General features: G+C 43.2%; 1 protein-coding gene across 1 annotated transcript in view; it reads right to left on the bottom strand.

Annotated features, from left to right (window-relative positions):
• The window catches only part of PLCG1 (phospholipase C gamma 1), a 106,764-nt gene extending 82,312 nt beyond the window's left edge, over nucleotides 1-24,452 (bottom strand). Inside the window, exon 1 of the mRNA XM_087959361.1 lies at nucleotides 23,877-24,452. Within this exon, the coding sequence (XP_087815487.1) occupies nucleotides 23,877-24,078 (202 nt within the window). The 5' untranslated portion in view covers nucleotides 24,079-24,452. The remainder of the gene's footprint in view (nucleotides 1-23,876) is intronic.
• Nucleotides 24,453-24,845: the final 393 nt, after the last annotated feature.

Consider the following 24,845-nt stretch of genomic DNA (forward strand, 5'->3'; position numbering starts at 1 on the left):
TCTGAAATGAAAAAGAAGAACCAGGTTATCAGCCCCCCCCTTCAGCTCACACCACTCAGGGCAGAGTTGGACTCTCTAATGTACAAGCAGAATAGGCATATCAGATAAGATCAATGCCCTTTCTCCCTAGTAAGGTTACGAGAATTCAGACAAAGGGACATACCAAGCTAGAGTGTCCACAGGAGGGCTCATGTCTGGTCCTGATCCCCATCCACAATGATGACTCTCTACAGAACCCGTCTGCCAAACGCTGCATCCGCCAATGCAAATGCATCCAAACGATAATTCCGGATAAATAGAGATGGGGATGTCCACGTGACTGCCTTGCAGACTTCAATGGAAGCTTATGTAGCCCAAACAACTGTTGAAGCAGCACTACAAGTAGAATGAGCTATGACACCCATTGGTACTGATAAGGAGCAACTTGTGTACGCCCTGGAGATACAGGACTTGATCCACCTGCTAACTGTAGAGGGAGTTAGCTTACGACCCACCGTGTCAGGTTGAAAAGAAACAAATAGGGATTCTGTCTTGTGGAAGTCAGAAGTCCTTTATATGTATATCTTCGAGTCCCTACAAACATCTAGAGTGTGCCAAGATTTTTCCAAGGCGTGGGCCAGGTTGGGGCAGAAATCTGGAAGAACCAACTCTTGCACACTATGGAACCATATGTTGACCTTTGGAATGAAGGCTGGGTCCAGCTTCAAAACCAGCCTCAAAACATCTAGCTGCCACCGAAGAAGTGATGGCCTTAGTTGCAAATCTGGCTCCATGCAAAGTGGCACCCGCAGTAAATTCTGCAGCTGCAACTAGCTAATTGATATCCTGGTGGGCTCTAATATCTGAGACTGGAAGCTTATCTTGCAGTTTCTCAGCCATCTGAGGGTGGCTCTAGTGAAAAAAGAAGTAGCAGTGGATGCCTTCACTGCCCAAGCAGCCACTTGATGGGCCCTCTGCAACGACTGTTCAATTCTTTTTTTGCCAGCCTTGAGAACCTACACAGGATCAGAAGGAGCAGATGACGATGACGCCAATGCTACCACAGGAGCATCTACTACTGGAACTTGCAGGATTTTGGTAAGTTCCAGCCCCATGTTGAAAAATCTACAATCAACAGCAGATAGACCAGAGCCTGAAGCAGGTGTATCTAATTGTTTATGCACCACCTTAAGGAAGAGCTTAAGATGGAACAACCTCCACTTGGATAGTTGAGTCATCAAACAGAGTATCAGACTCCCTAGGGGCGACCCTGCCAGGATCTCTGTTATCAGCATCTGGGCCCAGATTGGCAGTATTTCTGGCTTTAAACAGCAATGACTTGAATATATTAGGTCAGAACAAACTGGAAAAGGCTGGCTGATCAGGAGCCAAACCCTCGTCTTCAGAAAGGTCAGACTCTATTTATCTCCCTCCCCTGCCAGGGAAAAAGGAGCATACATTGAAGGATCAGGAGATCCTGAGTCCTGGATTAAGGAACCCCCCTCAGATAAGCGCCCCACCTGTTCTCTTGGTGGGATCACAGAGACCTCTGAAACTTCCGAGGTATGATGCCTTTCCGGATGGCCCTGTCTATAAGGACCTATATATTAACAGGAATCTCTTCTTCAGTTGATTCAGTGGACCTAAGACCTGCTGCTGAAGGAGTGAATGTTGCTTCCACTCCAGGCCTAGGTCTACTAGTTTGCTGTTGCCAAGGCTCTGAACGAAAGGCCAAATCTTGGGGGTCCCCATAACGCAGAGATTTGCTGCATAGCAGGACCTTCAGCTCCATCTGGGGACCAGGCCTGAGCTCTTGTCCTTGTAGAAGGACCAGGCTCTTGCTCCTGAGGAAGATCCTCATTATGCTGAGAAGCAGCTGAGTCACCCTTTGAAGGTGATCTGTTGCTCCTAATTCTGGAAGCCTTCTGGCTCTTTGCAATTTGTTTTTCAAGAGCCTTCTGATGCCTAGAAGTGTCCTTCTCCTCCACTTTTGAGGCCTTCTTTGCTGGCAAGGTCTTCTTTCCTTGTCTGCTCTTATGAGGAACAGCAGAGGACGTGGAGCTGTGGGTGCCTGTCTTGGAGGCCCTGCCTCCTTTAGGGGCATCTGCCATACTGGAAAGGAGGGTTCTGTTGGTTGCACACCCACGCAAGGAGGAGAAGTTGATGAGGGGTGATAGAAGTGGGGGGATGCAATAATCCTATCCCCTCCCAATGCTCCAGGCCACACCTTCTTCAGCCCTTGTTACCTCAGCAGAATGTTAACACGCCCTGCTGGTACTATTGCCCCCACTAGGGCCTGCAGATTCAATTTGGGCCTTAAATCAGGATTGAACGAGGCCCCCAAGGCCTGTAGAGCCTGGTCTACCTTGGAGCTAGGGAACAGTTCCCCATCGGCACAACACGCCTCACCCCATTATCACTAGTGACGATCCAGCAGCTTCCAAGAGGCCGATGGCCCAGCACTGGCCAGCACGGCACACAGAAGGACTGGAGAAGCGGGCCAATCACCTTGCCAAAGAAAAAATGGCCTTCTTTACTATGAAGCCCAGAAATGGCTCCTGCAGCCTTTGCCAGCAACGCCAGAGCCACCTGTTTCGCGGCTCCGCTGATCAGCTGTGAAGCAGAGCCACGGTTTTTAAAACTTTTTTATTTTTCTTCTTGTAAGGCTTTCCCTTGCTAAATAGCTGGGGAAGAGAGAGGCAAAATATGTCCGTCCTGGGTGAGGACTTAGTTGAAAGATGGGGCTTGTCCAGCAACAGGGGGCAGAGCTAAACAGCTTTGATAGACTTAGTCCAATCGGCTAGGAGATGGAGTTAACCCTTTGCCTGGATTCTCATAACCTTACAAGGGAGAAAAGAAAGCTCCTTCTTGGTATCAAAAAGGGTTAAACATTCACTAGACAAAAGAGTAGTTAAGCTTCAGACTAACTTTCAAAGGCATTTTACCTTTATAACACAACATGCTAATTCTTTTGTTCTCAACTGCTTATTCAATTTTTATCAAGGGCAGACATCTCTGCTATTTGTTTCAAGGAAAAGAAAATCTTTTTCTTATCTATAAGAAAGCTATGCTTCTTTTCTAAAGCGTATGATACAATAATAATTTAAAACAGATTTTCAAAAGGCATATGTAAAATGGTAAAAAGTTTTTAATTTAATATATATCCAGCATATTGAAAGGCCAAGAATTAACATTCTTCAAACAGTTAAATGGCACCCGCAGTTCCACAGAGAATATCATGCCTGAATGAACCAACCCCATTTCAACATAATCACTAATCCTGTTCACTGTGAAGGCAAAGTTAAAACAAAAGACCTTTCAGAAATAACTTGATAATGCTGGTGAGAAGTGAAATCCTTCACCAACATGTGCTCTTCAGGTATTTTGCATGGAACATCCACTACCAAAACAACCTGTATTTTAACACAACCACAAGGTTACTGCAAACGAAGTTACACAAACAAGCATAAGTATTGATAGAGAAGAGTAACTATTTTACAATAAAACACTATGCCAATAGCATTTGTCTTCACAAAAAAAACAAAAACCAACCCCAAGCCAAATATCTATGTAATTTGGGGAAAAAGACACAAAGTAAACTGTAATATGTAATATGAAGCAGTAGCTTTAATATCTGAACTTTAAATTATCTAGCCCAAGGCAATCACCTAGAGAACATTACAGAGGGCAATGAATTTTATCCATCAAAAAATAAATTAACAGACTGAAAACTGTTTTCTCCATTTTTCTCAACTACATCTTCCTTCCCCCATTTATTATTCTGATATCCAAGTTCTGTTGTAGAGGGAGAAGTTATACCTGTATAACATTAAAAGGTTATTACCATACTGATAAATATTTAAAAACTTGGAGAAGGAACAGAGTGGCATGCCATTTTTCAAAACTAGTCTGCTGTATCTGGTCTCTAGAGCTAATCATTTTTCAAATGAACTAATTTAAGGATGTATGTTTGGTAGACTAGAAAAGCCAAGAGAATCAACTGCCTAGCACAGGGGTCCCCAACCGCCGGTCCGCGGACCGGTACCGGGCCGCGGAACAAGCCTTACCGGGCCGCTGGTTGCTGGCGCCGCCATCTTTTTGGTAAAAAAGCAATTTTTCGTCAAAAAGATGGCGGCGCCAGCGCTTGGTGAGCTTTTCCGGGTAGAAAGCCATTTCTACCCGAAAAAGCTCACCAGAGCGCTGGCGCCACCATTTTTGCGAAAAATCACTCGTGACGTCACCGGAAGTGATTTTTCGTCAAAAAAAGATGGCGGCGCCCAGCTGATGCCGGAACCGGGCTGCGGCGCCCAGCTGACGCCGGAACCGGGCCGCGGCGTCGAAAAGGTTGGGGATCCCTGGCCTAGCAAGTACCATTACAAGGGTACAGTACTCTTACACGACCTTCATAAGCAGCATCTAGAAAAAGGGATGTTATTAATACTACCCACCACTCTAACTCTTTGCCTTAATTCCTCCCTTTATAAATATTTGGTGGCAGTTAGATTTTCTCAGTGCAGATTTCTGAACATATGCTAATTTCAGCTAGACCTACAATCAGGAACATTTGGATTTTTATTTCTTATGGTCAACATTTCACAGCCAAAGATTCCAACAAGATGATGGCTGGAGAAAGTTGTATAAGAATCAGTTTTCAAGAACTGAAGAAGCTTCTTTGATGAGAAGTAAAAAAGTCTTCAAAGAAAAACAAAGAAAGTCCAGTTGTCATTTGAAAAAAACACTTTTGGGAAAACCATGACCTGGATGAGTGAGAATCTCCTTAGACAACCAATTTTCAATAATAATTGTGACTGCTTGAAATCACTTTGTGAGAAATAGTTTTAATATGTGCAGCTTGTCACGGAACTATATACTATATACAGTATATATAGTTGGAACTATATATATTGTTGAGTATATTAATTATACCCATACTTCCGTTTTTCATATTTTAAAAATTGTGTGGTACCCTTCCAAGTTAGGTTTTCTTAAGGCAATTTATAACAAAGAAATGGCATAACCTTATTTTTCCGCATATGTATTTTGTTATCCAGTATTTACCCATCATGAGAAAATATGGCAAGTCAAAACCTGTGATATTTCCCAAAAAGTACCCATGCAACCAGTGTATAAATCTAATGGCTGAAATCCTAGCAAGATTGTCAAATTTCATAAAATTTCAGTATTTATGTGACCTCTCATTAAGTCTTGGGAATGAGAACAAATTTCCACTTGGCCATGAGACACGATCATGACTTTGGGCCATGGGGCATTTCTTAATGTACCTCACATATCTTCTAAAGGATAAAATGGTATACAAAGTTATCTGAAGTTCACTAGAGAAAAGAGAATACAGGTTTAGCAAAACAGATAATCTTCACTTAATGACCACAGTTGAGACTGGCAACTCTGTCACTGAATGAAGCAGCTGCTAAGGGAAGCTGCAACTGTACTTCTGATTTTACTTTCCTTTGCTTTACAAACCTGCAAAGGTGATAAATGTGGGGACAGGCCATGGAGTTATTTTTTTCATCACATCATAACTACACCACTAAATGAGGCAATCACTAAACGAGAGTCACCTGTAAATACAGAAAGAAAACAGTCTTCAGCATTCCAGAAAACCTCCACTCCAACCAATAACTCAGAGACAGACTTCTCAAAAGTTTTTTTTTTATTTGGATAGTAAACTGGCACAACTGGGGAATCCTGAATCTGAAAGTTCTGGGCTTCCTTGCAATAAGTAAAAACTACAAATCCATCCCCAGCACCCATCATCACATCACATGCCTCAATCCCCATCCGTCCCAACTTGAGACTTCCCCTCACTTATGTGCAAAATAACATGTCCTTGAATTAGAAAAAGAATGTTATTATATCTATCTACATACACTCCAAGAAATTCCCCCTCCCATTTTCCCAGGCTCAAAATGTGGCAGCGTGGGAGCATCTGGTCTCAATATGGCTTCTAAAGCTGACACAGTCTTTCAAAGCAGAACTGTAATAATAGCATTTCACATCACCGTGGATTGAAAAGCATCAATTGTTCTCTCTTTTTTTGTTTCTAGTCCAGTACTCCAAAGTGACTTGAATTAACAATTTCTGATATTTCCCGCAATACTCTTGCATCACGGTAAACTTGAAACACAGATATTAAACAATGAGATCCAGCTTCCCAGTGCTGTTTTAAATACAGCTGCTGCAGGCATCTACCCAGCCGTGGGCATAAAAATTTTTAGCAACCAGTTCTCTGCCCGGTTGCTGGGTAGGCATGGCCATGGTGGGCGTGGCCTAGTCAGCCTCCTGCACCACTGGCCTGGGAGAAAAAATATGCTGCAGGGGGCTTTTTTCGCCTTCCATAGGCTCCGGAGGTTTTCCTCGAACCTCCAGAAGGGCAAAAACGGCCTCCCCAGGCTCTCCGGAGGCAGGAAACGGGCCCATTTCCGGCCTTCTGGGAGACCTGTTTTTCACTCTCCCCAAGCCTTCCACTTACTTGCAATCCAAAACGTGCAATCCAAAATGTGGGGATCCCTGGGAAGGGCAGGGTGGGTGGAGCCAACCAGGGGTGGAATTTGCCAGTTCACCGAACTGGCTATAAAATTAGATACAGGTTTGCCCAAACTGGTGCAAACTGGTAGCAGCCTACCCCTACATCTACCTTTCAGAAGAGGCAGCTCATTGGAAGAGAGTTAGACTCCAACCATCAACATTAGAGAGTACATGATTTTCATTAGTTTCATTAGTGTACAAGCCTGACCTAAAGCTTTATAAAGATAATCAGCAACTGTCAAATGGCCATGTATGGCTTATTACCACAAAAGACTTGTTTGCTAGTCTCTTCTTTTAACCCCTCCTTTTTACCTAGATCAGGGGTCTCCAACATTGGCAACTTTAAGCCTGTAATATCAGAAGTGATGAAATGGGCTTATAATTCAGCCTGAAAAGCCTTGTAGAGGCTTTTTCCAAGCCTCTGGGACGCCAAAAAAAGGCCTCAAACCAGCCAGAAAATCAGCTGTGAGGTAAGTGTAGGTAAGGGGGTGGTGGGGAGGGGGATTGCGTGCACATGTGCAGGCGGTGTGGGGTGCACATTGCATTCTGAGTACTGGCTTGCGAGTATGTGCGTGCTGGTGCGCGCACAATTTTTGCCACAGGAGCCCACCACTGCTATAAAGCCTATCTTTCAAGAAATCACTGAAACATTATTTCAAGTTGTTTAATAGTGGGAGGAGAGGCTAGTCAATCCTCTTCATGTCATGCAACCCAAATATTCTGCAGTTCATTTGTAAAACAAAGGATGATGTCAGGCAATAGCTGGTAGAAATGTATTTATTTTATAATATTTCTATTTTAAATATTTTGCCCTAAGATACAAGAGTCCAAAGGCATCTTTTTAAATATTCATCATTCCTTGCTTTTATATATAATTTTATTAAAGAATAAAATAGAAATTTTGAAAGAAAAAAAAGGAAAGAAAAGCAGTACGTGAAATAAAGGGCAAAGAAAGAAAGAGGGAATGGAAAATTTATGAACTCAGTTTCTGATCTTAAGAGCAGTTACAAATACAATTACAACACAGTTTCCTTCTTTCCAAAGTCTACCCTTTCTAAAAATCAAACTTTAAGTTCATTTTTCTCTTTTTTTAGTAAAAGTCCATAAAGGGTTTCCAGTCATTAATAAATGTATTTATTTTATTTTCTCTAAAGAAATAAATCAATTTTGCAATCTCTAATTCTGTCATCTTCACATCAGCTTCTTAATTATTTTTAGGAATTCTTAAAGGATATACAGTATTTGCAAAGGAAATCGACCATACATTGGGAAAAGAAAGTAAACTGTAAGATATGTAGAACTCTAATAATCTCACAAGAAGCCAAACACAATTTCTGTTAATAGGTATTTCTTACTTTCTGCATAAAGATATTAGAAGGATATTGAGTGTCCTAAAATAAATATTCATATGTGGGAGGGACATCAAATGAAATTGCATCTAGTTGGGAAGGAAGAATGGAGCCAAATGACTGGGAAAAGTCCTGAAATTTTATCTGTTTTTAAAAGAAAGGCAATCTAAGTGAAATTAATAACACATTGATAAAATCTGCCCAAGATTTCATACCAAAAATATTATTTATCTTGTGCATTAATTACCAAGTTGCTTGAAAGATAAGATTCCTGACTATGTAATATGATGCAGTATTTAAGTGCTTTCAAATGACTCTTCTAAGTTCTTATAAAAGGAAGCCTCTAAGTTTGGGAGTAATAAATTGAAATAATCTAATTTTCCTAGCAATTTTCCTGCAAATTCAGGGCCTCTTTTTTCCAGATCAACTGAGTGTTCATTCATTGGCTGCAACAGGAATTGATTGACAGGATTGTAATTTTGGATGAGAAATAAATGGCCCAAAGTTACCCAGCCAACTTTCATGGCTAAAGTATGACTAGAACTCAGTCTCCAGGTTTCTATCCTGCCTTAGCCCCTAGACCTGTGATAGCGAGGTGCCAGAAGTGGCATGAGAGCCATCTCTCCGGGCACAACAGCCGTTGCCTGTTGCTCTTCCGAGTTCCTGCTTTTCTCGCGCACGGAAGCACTGGAAACCGGAAAAGCACATGCACATGCCGGCCAGCTGGTCTTTGCACGCGCGGGAGCACCAGAAACTGGAAGAGTAGTTCCCCAGAACGCATGTGCATGCTGGGAAGCTAAGCTTCCGGTTTCCAGCGTTCCCCAAAGCGTATGTCGCGGAGCTGCTCTTCTGGTTTCCGGCACACACACTCCCATTTCGGCAATCGGTGCAAAAGGTTCACCACCACTGCCCTAGACCAAGCTGGTTGTCTAAAAAAAGTATCTAATGATAACTCAATATTCAAGAAAAATACAGACTGTAACTAGTCATTGTAGGCCTTTTAATGCCAGTAGATATTTTACATATCATTTGAGGCATTTTTAATATTTATTTATAGATTCAAAATGTCAGAGTGCTATAAAACAGATGATGTTAATTAAAAAAATTATAGAGACTGATTTAAAGATTAATAAAACAATCTGTTTAAAAATATACTTATTTATCCTAATTTTGGTTCAATCAATTAGAAGAGCACAAATGTTGTATTCCCACTATAGACTTGCAAACATATATTACAGCCAGCTTCAATAATTCTACAAGTATAACACAAGACAATTTTCCTCCCAACTTTTATGTTGTGAAGTTAATTTTTTCTGAGAACTATGCAGCGTTTGCACCACTGTGCCAATACTAGGAAGTCTAGTGATCATTTAATAAGTAATAATGGTTAAGGTACTTGACTGAAAAATTAAGTAGAGCCAAGATTAAGTCCATCATTAGCTCATAGGGTGACTTCAGGCCATATACTTGATGCGGCTGCTGGTAGAAGAACTGGAGGAAGAACTTCTCCCTTAAGTTCTTAAAAGAAAGTTGGGAGATAAATCCAATACATAAATAAGATGCTTGGTCAAGACAGCTTGTAGATATTTGGTCATAAAAAAATAAAATGCTTGGAGCACTTCCAAACATTTATGGTATCCAATCTGATGTTTTCCAATGGGATTCAATCCAATATATTCCTCTCCAAACTCCTTTTTACTCAGGACAAAGGCAGACAACTGCAATTATTAGAGTTGCTAGGCAAAAGCTAAAGACCTCTGATTATGGCATATATTTTGAGAGATAAAAAAATGCTACATAAGGAATCTACTCTATACATTCAAAAATATAGTGTGCTGTGAACATAATGTGGATTGTGGTATTAAACTATTTAATATTTAATTTACAGTCTTTGGACAATTACATGCATTAGCCAAATCTATCCCAAATCTTGCTGTCAGCAGACAGAATAAATGAAGAAAGAAAATCAACATAGTGGTTCAGAAACAAAGTAATCGTCAGCTTTGTTCCTTCCTCCTCTTCTTTGTGGCTTAAATCTAGTTTCAAAACAACAGCCACGTTTTGTTGTAAGTTAGAAGCATTTCTATTCTTTTCACTCCCTACCCAAGTACAGTAAAGAAAAACAAGAGGGTAGAGTTGTCCAAATTTTACAATTGCACATTTCTCAGATCACCACCTCTGTTCAGCTACAGAAAGAAAAAAAACATTTGATATGAATATTTCAAAGAGAAGCTGACAATTCTTCATAGTTTGCTTTTCCAATTATTGAAGGAAGATGCCCAGTAGATTCTGTAAGGGACATATCAAGATGTCCCACCAGCTTCCAAGTGCCATTAAGCTAACATTTAAATATGAATGTCATAAGTTAGTCCATATGATCAAGAGAGATACGGTGTCTGAGGTTTCAATGCTGTGGAAAAATAATGTTCCTGTTATGGAAACATCGATGCTCTTCATCAGTTGCTATAGTGATGAAGAGCTTGCCAGAGGATGGAAGGACTTAAAGAATCTTGCAGTCAAGCATGATAACTGTTACAGAACCGGTGGGCTCTGAGGCTAGATAAAGCTTTGATTGATTTATTGACAAGAAGTTTCATTTATTAGGTCTCTGCTTGTGGACATTTTTCTCAGTTAAGTGCACTCAGTCTGTCTTTCATATAGATCATCTCTGAAATAAACTCTTAAGAGCAATCACTGGACATATGTGTGTTTGTGTGTTTGTGTGTGTGTGTGTGTGTGTGTGTGTGTGTTTTCTGAGGTTCTCGCGGGTATTTGTATGTGGATCTTTGGTTATTCGGGTTTTCTCCCGCGTAAGATTAGAAGTATCTAGGCAACATTTCGATGAAGTCTCATTCATCATCTTCAGGCTTGTATCTTCGGCCCTGTGCTTCTATATATATGGTATTCAGCTTTGTTTGGGTATTTTCCCATGTCATTGTAGTTGTGCTTTTAAAGTTGTAGCAACATTTCGGCAGAATCTCATCTGCCATCATCAGGCTTCTGTATTGTGTTCGAACAATACGAACGAATACAAGACGAACACAATACAGAAGCCTGATGATGGCAGATGAGATTCTGCCGAAACGTTGCTACAACTTTAAAAGCACAACTACAATGACGTGGGAAAATACCCGAACAAAGCTGAACACCATACATGTAAGTACCCGCGAAAACTTAAGAAAACACACACACACACACACATATATATAGTATTCAGCTTTGTTTCGGGTATTTTCCCACGTCATTATAGTTGTGCTCTTAAAGTTGTAGCAGTTGTAGTTAAACAGAAACGGCTGTGAAAGTCTGACTCACAGACGAACACAATACAGAAGCCTGATGATGGCAGATGAGATTCTGCCGAAACGTTGCTACAACTTTAAGAACACAACTATAATCACATGGGAAAATACCCGAACAAAGCTGAATACCATACATGTAAGTATCCGCGAAAACTTAAGAAAACAAATATATATATACACACACACACACACACACACAATGGATATGAATAATAAATGTAGAACTGGCCTTCAGCCCAAAAGGTCACAGCAACACTTTTAAAAGTTTTGCATAATGTATTTAATAAAACAATGCAAACGGTCAGTTATCTTCTTTCCTTAACTATACTGGGAGCATATGGCAAAGCATTCAAATAGATACAACCACGCTGGCTTCTGGATTCCTGGAACAAATATAAATTGCCCGGCATAATACAACTAGGCAGCATTCACTGTAGAAGTGAAGTTTACTTTATGATAGATGCTGACTCTCCTCCTTTTTAACGTGCTATAACATACTGACTAAAATTTGAAAAGAGTTTTCTTTTCATATTTGATGAATATTTACACAGCAAGGAAATCCTTGAGAAGGACACAGCGAGGCATAGTTCAGAGTTTGGCTTGACTTTCCTAAAGTCATCTGGATTTGATCACGAAACAACTGCACTTTTATTGTTTTCTTATTGTGGTACATTGCAGCAGGCATGTATGTATGTTAAACTTACATTTGGATGATCTATAAAATCAGTCTGATTGACCTTCGAGCACACTTAAATCCTATAAGGTTTTAATTGAACAGAAATAGAGCACTGAAGTAAACATTCTATTGCTTTCAAGGATCTGGAAAATCATTGATGACATGAATGCACATTTATCCTTCAAAAATAAATGACAAAAATAGATATGTAAGAATACCAGACTTTCCAGAAAAACATTTTACAAAAAAAAAAAAAAAAAAAAACCAACCCCAAAAAACTGATGCAACTAAACCAAACCCCTACCATGTTCCAGAAGGAATCAAGCTTTTTTATATACTAACGTAGAAAAAAACAAATTTTACATGGGAAATTATTTTGTAGCAGAGACATTGTGCATGTGTATTTCTGTGTCTGTGCAGGGCAGTAAGTAAGTGAAAAGATGTAAAAAGAGAGATGGTACGTTTGTGGTTATATATTACCACAAAAAGAAAGAGTGTACCCATTACTCTAGCCAAAAGCAACATAGCCATTAAAGGTAGGGGGAAATGTTTTTTAAAAAACCTTCATAGCCTTTACCAAAAGTTACTTCCTACAAAGAAATATCAAAATCCATGCCTATCTAAACTATCTTGTAAAGAGGCCATGTTGTTTTTATACAATCAGATTTTAAAAAATTATTAAAAACAGAAAATCTCTCAAAAAAGCTTCCTTCTGAGATCCATAGGACAAAAATAATCATTTAATTGCAGCTGTTTTGACTAGGCAGCCACCTAGAACTCAAGCTACAATCCTCAATAGCCTATTGGAGAAAAAGATGGAAAATTTTGTTCCTTGTCATTTGGCAGTTATATTAGAGCAAGGATGTCAAACTCAGTTGAGGGCAGCATCAGGGTTATGTTTGACCTCAGGGGGCTGGGGTGGACATGGCCAGAGTGGGCATGGCCAGCTCAACATCCCTTGTGTCGGGGGTGGCTATGGTGGCCCAAGCTCTCTGCCAGCAAAAATGGACTCCTGAGCTCTGTTTTCAGCTGCGAAGGCCTCCTACAACCCTCTGCCAGTGAAAGCGAAGCTCGGGAGGGCCGCTTGTGGTCCTCCCGAGCTGTTTTCGCTGGCAGAGGCCCCATCTTTCGCTGTTTCCAGGACGGTCGCGTGGGCCAGATCTAAGCACACTGTGGGCCGGATTCAGCCCCCAGGCCTTGAGTTTGACACTCCTGTACTAGAGTCAAGTGTACCACCTAGAACTAGAACCATCTAGCTACTTTTTCTGCACTGTATTCTGCTTCAGACATTTACACATAAAATCAGTGATGCTAATAAGGCTAGACCTTTTAGAGAGATTCTAGGCAATAATAAATGGGGATCTGAATACACCTGGAACAACATACCAAGTCCATGAGATCATATGCTGTTCTCCATATTATATCATATCCAAAAGTTTGGTTTCCATAATTGGATTCTATTTATTCATTTTCTGCAGCAAAATTTTACTCATTTCTAGAAGAAACTATTTTATTCATGTCATCAAGATTATATTAGTTTAATTGTGTATAAACTATTAAACTCAGGCACTCTTCTCTTTAATTTCAAGATTGGTAAATTTTATTGGGTGTGTGTGTGTTTTAAGTCTATTCAACTCAAGATCTAAATTACAGAAAGAGAAGATACCTTTTGAAAGGCAACCTTTCAATTTAAAATATAGGAAGCAAGACACTGAGGATGAGTCCTTGTTTTATAAAATATACTGTAAAACTCAAACACATTTAGATCTAGAAAGCAAATACTGAATGAAACTCAAAAAGCAGTGCTAAGTCTCACTGTATCTCAGGATGACCTGCCTATCTTCATCCAGATAAAGTTAGTAAAACTATTTCCTCTTTCACAGATAATACCACCAAGTATCGATATCCACACTTAATTAGCAGCCATCACAGATCACAATACTACCTTGTGGCAGCAGAAAAGGGAGAGTATTTTTCCTTTGACTTCCATGACTTTCTAATGAAATCAACTTATATATTCACAAAGGAACTAGCTTAGCTTCAAAACTAGTTTCCCGGGTTCTTCCTTATTCCAAAACAAATTTCTACCCTGCAAGCCATTTTCTATATCAGTGTTTTTCAAATCTGGCAAATTATAAGATGTAATAAACTCCCAAAATTCCCCAGACAGCATCTTAAACACTGCCACATTTGAAAAACATCATTGTATATATTTTTCACCTCTGTCAAGAGGGAATCCCTTTCAAAAAAGAAATAATCAAACAACTTAAAAACGAATGCCTTGGGTCATGTAGTTAAATGTAGCTAGAGAGACACCATTTGCCTATAAGACTGCAGTACAAGGTTTCTAAGTAACACCATACTAAGCTATACTTGCTATTTGGTTAGCATGATATGCAAAACATTCAATGCAATTTATAAACCAAATTTTCTTTCTGCAAGGCTTTATGCACAAAAAAGCAAATAATATTAAAAATATTAAAGTGATATGTGAGTCAGTAAGAACAAATAATACAGCCCTTGAGCATCATGTATTTTGGAAATTATGAGCTACTTAAAGTATGTCAACTAATTCATTATAACTCTTGTCAACTACACATCATTATAACTCTTTCCAACTACACATGAATTAGGAAACATATTTTATGGACTTCAAAGCGTTGAGTTTAATTTGCTGCTTGTTCAAGTTATCATTAGAAAAGCATGCATCAAATTCAATTATGTATGTTTCTAAACATTATTTTCTCACTAATCACAAAATCTCACACTATTTTATCTGCTAAGTTTATTGCTAAAAGGAGGAGGAATAAAACCTGACTGCAGAGAGGGAAACAATCACTGTCCTCTTTCTCAATGGAATCCTGATGCTTCTAAAGTTATTCATCTCAAATTGAACATCTTTCTCAGAGAACCCAAGTTTCCCAGGTCTTATAAATGTTAAAAACATATCTCACAAACATAGAAAAAGGATTACAGTACAATTAATCAATTCATCATCCAGCTGTGAAAATATCTGCTTGCAAGACTGATAAATTGGTTACTAATAGACTATTTAAGAGATCCGCATTTCTCAGCTCAAGATTTCAAAGGGCATCAGTATTAGTCCAATACAGAAAGACCCAGGGCTGACAATAAATGCTGTGAAGTGACATACACACACACACACACTACATTTACAGGCATGTATATGCACAAAAAAGTAGATGATCCAGAAACAGGGCTGACAATAAATGCTGTGAAGTGACATATTATGTCTGAATGTATGTATGTGTATGTGTGTGTATATATATTTATATTATTACATTCACAGGCATGCACATGCACAAAAAAGTAGCTGATCCAGAAACCAGGAAATGTAAAAATGGGCATTTGGGACCTCTGTCTAGAAGTAACCTAGATCAACTGTGGTTTAAATTTCATGACCTTTTTATCCCAATATTTATATTTCTTTCCCCTCCAAATACTTCATACATTTTATAAGCAGAATTTAATCCACAAAGACTATACCACAATGTATCTATTAGAACTGAAAGTATTTAATCATGTTCATGAGATTTATATCACCTTTTTCCTCCAAAGGTCTAAGACAGCCTACCACAAGGTAATGCAATTCTCCTTAGAGCTGCTCGGATCATCCAGAGAGTGGGTGGTGCTTCAGTCTTCTGCTTTTGTAGGCTGAGCTAATTCTTGAGGAACGCTCCTCCTTCTGTCACGTGACTCCATTAGAGCGTTCCCCCAGTTTATGCTCAGCCTCGCGCAGAGTAGGCAGTGTTTTTTCACTTCTCTTGGCCGTTTCAAGACTAACAGTATTTGGATTTGTTACTCTCTCCTATCAGGTTGTATTTAATTTATCTTACTTTCTTAGCCCTGCGCAGTTGGTTTTTGGGATTCTAAATTCCCCTGGGAGTCCCTAGCCCCAGGGGGGACCAGGGGGAAGGCTAGCCAGCTTTCCAGGCTACCCCCCCCCCATCCCTTCCTCATTGCCTTCTGCCGTTTTTTTTCCATTGTTTTTATCTCGCATCGATTCGCTCCGTTCCCCCCCCCACCCGAACGCCGTTTTCTTCTCTGTTCGAAGGTTGCTGGACTCTCCCTTGCTTGCCTTCCCCCTGGGGACTTTGCTTTGCCCTGGAGAGTTGTTTGTTGCCGCTGCTGGAGCCCTGTAAGCCCACGTAGCAGGCGGACGCCATTTTAAGCGTCGCCTCGTGGCCGGGCGCCATTTTGTTTTTCTTTTCTTATCTATTTTCTGCAGCGCGCTCGTAATCAGGCAGCAGGACCAGCTGGCCTGCTCAGATTCCGATTAACAGTAACTTTGCCTGGTTTTTTCGTTGGAGGCCAGTCTCTCTGCCTCCCTTGTTGGCTTCTTCCGCGGCCTGCCTTAGCTGGCGCGGCTTGACTCTCACCACTTCCGCCCAGTTCTGCCTGGGAAGGCAGTCTGGTTAGGCCCAGCCTTTGCCTTAGGGCCCGTGGCGTTCCTTGGTCGTCTGGACCAGCTTCCTCTTCTTCCTCTAATCACCTTCGGACAGAGAGTTTCCTAAAAAATCATTTATAACAATAATAAGACTAGAGGAATTTAAGAGACAGAGGAAGATCTCATAAATATATATATTAAAAATAATAATAATAAAATAAAATTATATATATATATATATATTATATATACATATAAGTACCCACGAAAACTTAAGAATATATATATATATATATATATATATATATATATATATATATATATATATATATATATATATATATATATATATATATATATATAGTTCGGCTTGGTTCGGGTATTTTCCCACGTCATTGTAGTTCTTTTAAAGTTGTAGCAACGTTTCAGCAGAATCTCATCTGCCATCATCAGGCTTCTGTATTGTGTCCGTCTGTGAGTCAGACTTTTACAGTGGTTTCAGATTTAAATTTGGGGCAGCCTATTGCTGTGCCAGAATGGTTTTTTCTTCATCCTGATTGGTTGGGAGTCTTGGTCTGTGTTTATTGGTCTTGGAGTTTGCTGTGTTCTGCTTGATTGGTGTCTCTAATATCTTCTGTCTGTTTTTTGGCTCTTTTAGTATCTTGATTGGCTGGCAGCATTGTGTTGCTTTATTGGAGGCCTTTAGTGCAGCTTGGCTTCGGGTAAATGGACGGCTATCATTAGTTAGGAAGCTAATAATATCATATACATATATAAATAAATAAATATATATATAAATAAGAAGGGGGGGCGTAAAAGATTTCCAAGGGCTCCCGGCCTTGCTGTAGGTCAACCCCTAGGTGCGCCAACCGCCACATATTGATCCTTTTTCTTACTCAATTATCAAAAAATGGCAGAAGGCAATCCTTCCACAGGCTCTTCCTTGAAGGCCAAATCAAAGACCCACTATCTGCGCAGGCAGGCTAAGGAGCCCTCCAAAGCCTCCCAGAGGGACGCCTTAAGACGCCATAAGGCGCTGGAAAAAGAGATCGATAAACGCACCAGGCAGGCAGGCTCAGTGCCTCCCATACTACCTCCTTCTACCTCTTCTCAACCCCCTCCTCCTGTAGTCCATTCCTCCCTATCCAGGCGCAGCTCGCCCTCTCAGGGTCACCAGGCTCCTGGAACACCGGCCAGACAAACTCCAGAGGCTACCTTCACGTCCATGGCCGCCGGCCTACGCCAGGAAGAACCTCTCATTCAGGTGGCTCCGGAGCAACTGAGATCCTGGATGGAGCAGGCTATCCACCAAGGGATTGCGGAAGGGCTCCAACAGATGGGCAGGCCTGGTCTACATCCACTGGCCACCGAATCCGAGTCTCATTCAGTAAGATCACTCCCACTCAGATCGGAACCGCCACAGGATCAGGTACCCCATCAGGGGGAAGGTTCCCCCTCAGTAAGGGAGGAGGAGGCGGTAGGGGAACTAGATCCTTACAGGGAGGAGGAAGAGGATTTTGATTTGGGGTCCCTACAATATAATGAACCCCCTTACGACATAGAACCATCAGAGGCAGAGATGTCAGAGGATGAGGGTCTCTCTCCCGACCAACCTGCCTTTGTGGGGCTCTTTAAGCCCCAACTATTCAAATCCCTCCTGTTCAAGGCCAGAAACATTTCGGGTCTAAAGACTCAGATTCCCCTCTGACCCCCCTCCTCTTACTCCGGAAGGTCCAGAGGATTCCATTTTTCAACAGCCTGTCGTGGAGGCCAAGGTCATACCAACCCCACCATCTTCCTTGACCTGGTGTCCAAGCAACTAGCCTCTTCGGCGCCCCCCCCCGCCCCCTCGGCTCATGATAAAAAATTCTCCAACTTAGACCCAGAGCTTTCCAACCTATTGGGTACTCCAGAGGTTGATGAGCCCATCGTGGGCCTGGCCTCTTCCTCCTCCCTCAGTGACCCCCTAGAGGCCCTGAGACTGGAGGAGAAACTATCGGAGCTGGCCTTACGCCGTGCCCACCAGTCAGACGCTTGGGCAATCAGATCGGCCACGGCCGCCTCCTTCTTCATCAGATCATCCATTTGCTGGCTTCGCCAGCTTAAGCAACATGTCCCAGCCTCCAATGTCCGAGCCCATCAGGACATAGCCAAGATTACGGCCGCGGCCGAGTTCTCGGCCGACGCTACCTATCACTCGGTCAAATTTTCCACCCGTGCCATTTCCTCCCATGTCTCTGCCCGCCGTCTGCTCTGGCTAAAACACTGGCAGGCAGACCTCAAGAACAAGGTTAAACTGGCTTCCGCTCCCCTCATGGGAACCAAATTGTTTGGACCATCTCTGGATCCCCTTTTAGTAGAAGGAAGGAACAAGAAAAAAAATCCTTCCATCCCTCACCCGCAAGTCGGAGCCAAGATCCATGCAGCCCTTTCGGAGAGCTCCCTTTCACCCCTATTTCCAAACCCCCTTTCCTCCCAGGTACCAAAGGCTCCCTCCCTTTGGCTTGGGTCAGCCTCAGGACAGGACCGACTCCTCTGACAGGCACAGAAGGGGCGGTGGCTTCAAAAGGCCCTTTCGGGGCTCGGGCAACAGGCCGTTCAGGTGCTCCAGATAGGCCACCAGATTTGATTCCCATTGGCGGACGTCTCAAGACCTTCGCCAACCAGTGGGACTCCTCAACCTCCGACGCCTGGGTTAGGGACACCATCAGGTTTGGCCTTGCCCTTGAATTTCAATCTCCCCCCCCCCATTTTTTCATGCCATGCCCCCTCTCCAAGGACTACACCAAGCGCAGCCTCATGGACTCAGCAGTTCAGCACCTACTTGATATACAGGCCATCCAACCCGTTCCTCCGTCTCAAAGAGGACAGGGATTTTATTCCCACTTATTTGTGGTACCCAAACACTCGGGGGGATGGAGAGCGATTTTGGATTTAAAGCGGCTTAACCGCCATCTCGTATACCGCAAATTCAAAATGAACACGCTGCAGTCCATCCTACTGGGCGTTAGGCAGGGAGACTGGTTGTCATCCATTGACCTCTCCGAGGCATATCTACACATCCCAATCCGACCCTCCCATTACAAATTTCTCCGTTTCTGCTACAATAACCTCCACTTTCAATACGTGGCTCTCCCATTCGGGTTGGCCTCAGCACTCAGAACTTTCACCAAGGTCCTGGCCGCGTTAGCTGCATACCTCAGAACCCTCCACTGCTACTTGGATGATATTCTCATCCTTTCCCCTTCCAGGGAACAGGCGGTGAGGGATACCCAAACTACCCTATCCTCTCTCCAGGATCACGGGTTCCTCATCAATTGGAAGAAAAGTCAATTATCCCCCTCCACCAGGATAACTCACCTGGGGACGGTAATCGACACTGTGAAGGGAAAGGTGTTTCTATCTGCGGAGAGAATTCTCAGCATCCAAAAATCTGTAACAAGTATCAGACGCCTTAAGAGGGTTTCCCTTCTGGAACTATCCCAGTTACTGGGTAAAATGATATCTTGTCTTTCCATTATTCCCTGGGCCCATTTCCACTCCAGATTCCTCCAGTGGTTCCTGCTCCCGTACCAAAGAACCGGATCAAGCAACTCCAGGCGCAAGGGTGCTCACCTCCCTCCTTTGGTGGAGCAAGGCGTCTATCAACAAGGGCTGCCCCCTCAAGGAGCCCCCAAGAGTCACCGTCACCACAGACGCCAGTCTGTCCGGATGGGGTGCTCATCTCCAGTCCCTTACAGCACAGGGCAGATGGTCAGCCACGGAGAAACTATGCAACATAAACTGGTTGGAGCTTCGCGCCGTCCAACTGGCCCTCCGCAGTTTCCACCCCCAGGTACGCGGCCGCCACGTTCTCATCCTCACCGACAACATCACGGCCAAAGCCCACATCAACAAGCAGGGGGGCACTCAATCATTCCGCCTAATGAGGGAGGCCGAGCATCTCTGTCGGTGGGCGGAGTCTCACCTCCTTTCTCTCAGGGCGGACCACATCTCGGGCACCTCCAACACCCGAGCAGACTGGTTGAGCAGGGCCACCATAGACCAGTCGGAGTGGCGCCTCCACCCAGCTCTATTCAGGGAGGCGACAGCCATCTTCGGGCCACCAGTGGTAGACCTGTTTGCCTCCCCCCTCAATACCTACCTTCCAAGGTTCATTTCAAGATTCCCATCCCCAGGGGCGGAGGACCACAACGCTCTTCGGTGTCCGTGGCCCACGGGCCTCCTTTATGCCTTCCCTCCCCTGGCGCTGGTGCCCTTAGTCCTTCAGAAGGTCCTTCAAGAGAGGGCGGAACTGATTCTGGTAGCACCTTATTGGTCCCGTCGCCCTTGGTTCACGGACCTCCGCAGCCTATCAGTAGCCCCTCCCTGGAGAATCCCAGCAGACAGAATCTCCCTGTCCCAAGGTCCCCTTCTCCACCCGAACCCCCAATGGCTTCAACTAGCCGTCTGGAGGTTGAGCGGGAACGTTTGAAGAGGGAAAACCTCTCTAACAAAGTCATCGATACCATTTTAGCAGCCAGGCGACCCTCAACTACAAGGATTTACGACACCACCTGGACCATTTTTCGTAAATGGTGTGTCAAGCTTCTTATTGACCCAACTAATCCCTCCAGTGCTTGACTTTCTCCAGGAGGGTCTCAGTAAGGGGCTGTCCCCCAACACACTAAGACGTCAGGTAGCTGCCTTGTCTACAGTCATCTCCGGTGGAGAAGGCAGTTCCCTCTCTCACCATCCCCGTATACGAGCCTTTCTGAGGGGGGCCACAAATTTGCGTCCTCCGGCCCTTCACCGGTATCCAACCTGGGACCTCAACAGGGTCCTTACCTCCCTCACAAAGCCACCCTTCGAACCCTTAAGAGAGGTTTCGCTTCAGTTCCTTTCCTATAAAGTAATTTTCCTGGTAGCGATCACTTCAGCCCGTAGGATATCAGAGATCGCTGCACTGTCTGTTAGGAAAGACCTTTGCGTCTTCCACCCCTTGACCCCTCCTTCTTGCCCAAGATTAATTCGGTCTTCCATAGGGCTCAAGAACTTATCCTCCCCAACTTTTGCCCCAGGCCAACTCATGAGAGACTATGGCACACTCTGGACGTCAGACGTGCCTTGTGGATTTACATTAAACGCACTGAGACCTTTCGTAAGTCTGAAGCCCTGTTTGTATCCTTCCAACCAAAGTCACAAGGGCTCAAGGCTCCGCCAACCACTATAGGTCATTGGATAAGGGCGGCCATTGCCAAAACATATCAGGCCCAAGCTCTCCAGGTGCCCAGGGGTATCACGGCTCACTCCACTAGGAGCGCGGCTATGTCAGCTGCCTGGGCTACCCAGGCTCCAATAATCGACATTTGCCGGGCAGCGACGTGGGCCTCCCCGTCACCCTTTATTCAGCATTACAGGATTGACAGATATGCCTCAGCTGAGGCTTCCTTCGGTAGAAGGGTTCTTCAGAGGGTTCTCAGAGAACCCGAGGGGACTACAGACCAGACGGCGCCCCTCCCGTAGGACAGGCCCAGCTTTGGTATGTCCCACTCTCTGGATGATCCGAGCAGCTCTAAGGAGAATGGGCGTTGGTTCTTACCTGACACGCCATTTCGCTTGGAGCTGCGAGGATCATCCAGCCCCTCCCTTATCTTTCACCGTCTGGTGGGGTCTTGTTTCGGCCAATGAACCTTTAAGTCTAGTCAGATGAGAGCACAAATTCCTGTTTCCTCTCGTCTTCGCATAAACTGGGGGAACGCTCTAATGGAGTCACGTGACGGAAGGAGGAGCGTTCCTCAAGAATTAGCTCAGCCTACAACAGCAGAAGACTGAAGCACCACCCACTCTCTGGATGATCCTCGCAGCTCCAAGAGAAATGGCGTGTCAGGTAAGAACCAACGCCCACTCTATTTGCTTTGTAAATGAGTTTCTAACTCTTGGAAAGCAACAAGGGAGAAAAGGCTGCTCAATTCTCAGATTTGGCATAGGAATCCAATATCTGAGCTTTCTGTATGGATGACCTCACTGCAGGGACAAAGGGAGGAAGAATTATATTAAAGAATTCCAACTCTGCTTGTCTTTACTTTACAAGGCAGATGCATAGTAGTGTTTGTCAAAAAGTGCAGTTACAAAGCAATTTCAGATTTAAATGACACAGAACACCGCATCCTTTTTGTTCATAGTAATAAAAATTTGTTAGTGCAGCAACATAAGTCAGGAGATATATAGGTAATACAACTGATGGAGAAATTCATCTTTCAAAATAAGTCCATAAAAATCAAGCAAATTTACAAGGGATAATTAATATAAACTTAATAATTAAATTTGCACATAAGCTCTAATGCTTCCATTCTGCTTATTTATTTATGACACACTCAAAAGCAAAACAAATAATGGTTGTTTATCTAGTAACCTGAAAGCAACTTTTGCACACCATAGGTCTTCAGATAACATTTTACCTACCTGTAGAAATCATGAGTTGTGGCCTTTAGGACAAATGTAAACAAAAAGTTTCCATTTATAAAATATTTGGACATGCTTTCTCCATTTTGAGCATTTACACATATATATACACTTCTCTGTATATGCAGAAACATCAGAATTCATTTTTCCTATTATACATTTGATGTTTTGAAAAGCGGGAGAACCTGAATATTTGGACTCTCAAATGACTTGTGTGAACGTAAGATAATACATAAACTATTTTGAATTCTAAGTATCGTGAAGGTTTGAAACTAAAAAGTTCCACACAACATAACACCATTTTAAAAACAAACAAACAGTTCTCTAAAATGAACTGTGGAGAAATAATTTTAGTAGGACCAGTCAAAACAGCACAAAACAATGTTTATTAATGATAGAGAAGTACAAAATAGGTTCCACACTGAAAGAGCTGGTTGGTAGTCCACAGTTTATTCTACACAAGGCAACCATGCGCTTCTCAGAAACTCCTAGACAGGCTATAAAGTCCATTTTAGCATCAAATGGAAAAAATACGACTCTATCAGGACATAGTAGTCCTCACCTTCACCAATGGGGCTGATCCAATTTTAGAGCCAGCTAAATCTAAGACTATCACAGGCAGCTCACATCTCCAAATTCTACAAACTATGTCTTGTGTGACTAACAGTATTTTCACATTAGACCAGGTTGAGAGGTAACAACCGATGAAAGGATCAGCCAAATACTTGAACCCAAATCTTAATCAAAAAGTCTAGTGGGCCAGAGTTCTTTGGGGACAATTCTACCACAATAATGCCAACAGCTCTACAAAGTACAGCCAAGCCACTGGCAGGTTGCCTACACCAGGTAATTAGACTACAACTCCCAGATTTCTTTTTTTAGGCTAGTGTTTACACCACAAATGCCTACCACAGGCATAAGCAGCCAAAGATGTGGGACTATCTTCAGCATCATTTCTGTTTACTCTATCGAAGGGAAGGGAATGCGTTTATTAACTCGTGAAGACCTTCAACGTAGCTCCAAGTTCATTCAAACGAGCCAGCACAACCACAAACTTGTTTGGTTGGAGATAGTCGGGCCAAAAAAATCACGGGCGTCCGCATGCAGGGATTACCTCAAATTTTACTCGCTCGTTTTTCGGGTACTAACCAAGGATTAAAAAGCAAACCACTTACTTGCGCCTTCGATTTTGTCCGACCCCCTGCTCCAAATGATCTGCCTGGTTTCCAGCTTGACCTGGAACGTTTTTCTCTCGGGTCTCTGGGACTTCTTGGAGTAAAAGAGAGTCATGACCGTACCCACTTCCAGGCTCCGGCAGAGGTGACCCACTTCGGCTTCACTTTGGATGCAGGGTCCATTGGTGAAGAGAGACGCCATGGTGACTCCCCAGCCTTTTCCTCCTTTCTCCAGCTGGGCGAAAGAAAAGAAAAAAGGAGGGGGACTTCACAAACAAAAGAGAATTGTCTCTTTTGGCACCGGAGCCAAAGCCAAAAGAAACTGGTGGCGAAAATAAAAAGGGGAGGGGGGTTAGGAACGGGGGGGAAGGGCAATTTTCTCGTCGTTTTAACTCCGTAGCAACATCCTTCCCAGCGTACTCTTTTCTCTGCTCAGCGGCAGCGGTTTTTTTTTTTTTAAGGTTAGTCCTCTTCTTCCCAGGAGAGAGAAGAGCGGGGGCGGGGAAGAAAAGAAGGCGGCGCGGGATGGAGGCGTGGGGGTCGTCTTAGTCCCGGCCGGTTGCTGCCTCCCTGGCCCCCCTCAACTTTTCAGTCGCAGGAGGCGCCTGAAAAATGTCCTCCTCCCGTTTTGCAGCCATGCACCATTTTCTGTCGTTGCCTCCTTCTCTTTTTTTTATTTGGTTTTCCCTCCCATCCTGAAAGGAACTTCCAGGAAAAGGAAACGAGGGGGGAAAAAGAGGAACAAGGAGCCGGGAGTGGGAAAGGAAGAATGAGAACGAGGAGGGCTTCCCGGCTCAGGGAAGGCTCGGAGGCCGGAACCTAGAGCGCGCCTTTCCCCTTGTCTTGCGGCGCTTTTATTTCCAATTTATTTTTTATCTCCTCTTCTCCCACTCTCCCTTTTCCTATAAACGGAGCTCTTGGTGCGAAGCGGGCGGGTTGAACCCCTCTCGCCGCAGAGCTGGGCCAGTA

The sequence above is a fragment of the Notechis scutatus genome, chromosome 3 (genome assembly GCF_049901735.1).
Source record: "Notechis scutatus isolate UNSWTSFEM ecotype Mainland chromosome 3, rNotScu1.2, whole genome shotgun sequence".
In the NCBI taxonomy this organism is placed as follows: Eukaryota; Metazoa; Chordata; class Lepidosauria; order Squamata; family Elapidae; genus Notechis; species Notechis scutatus.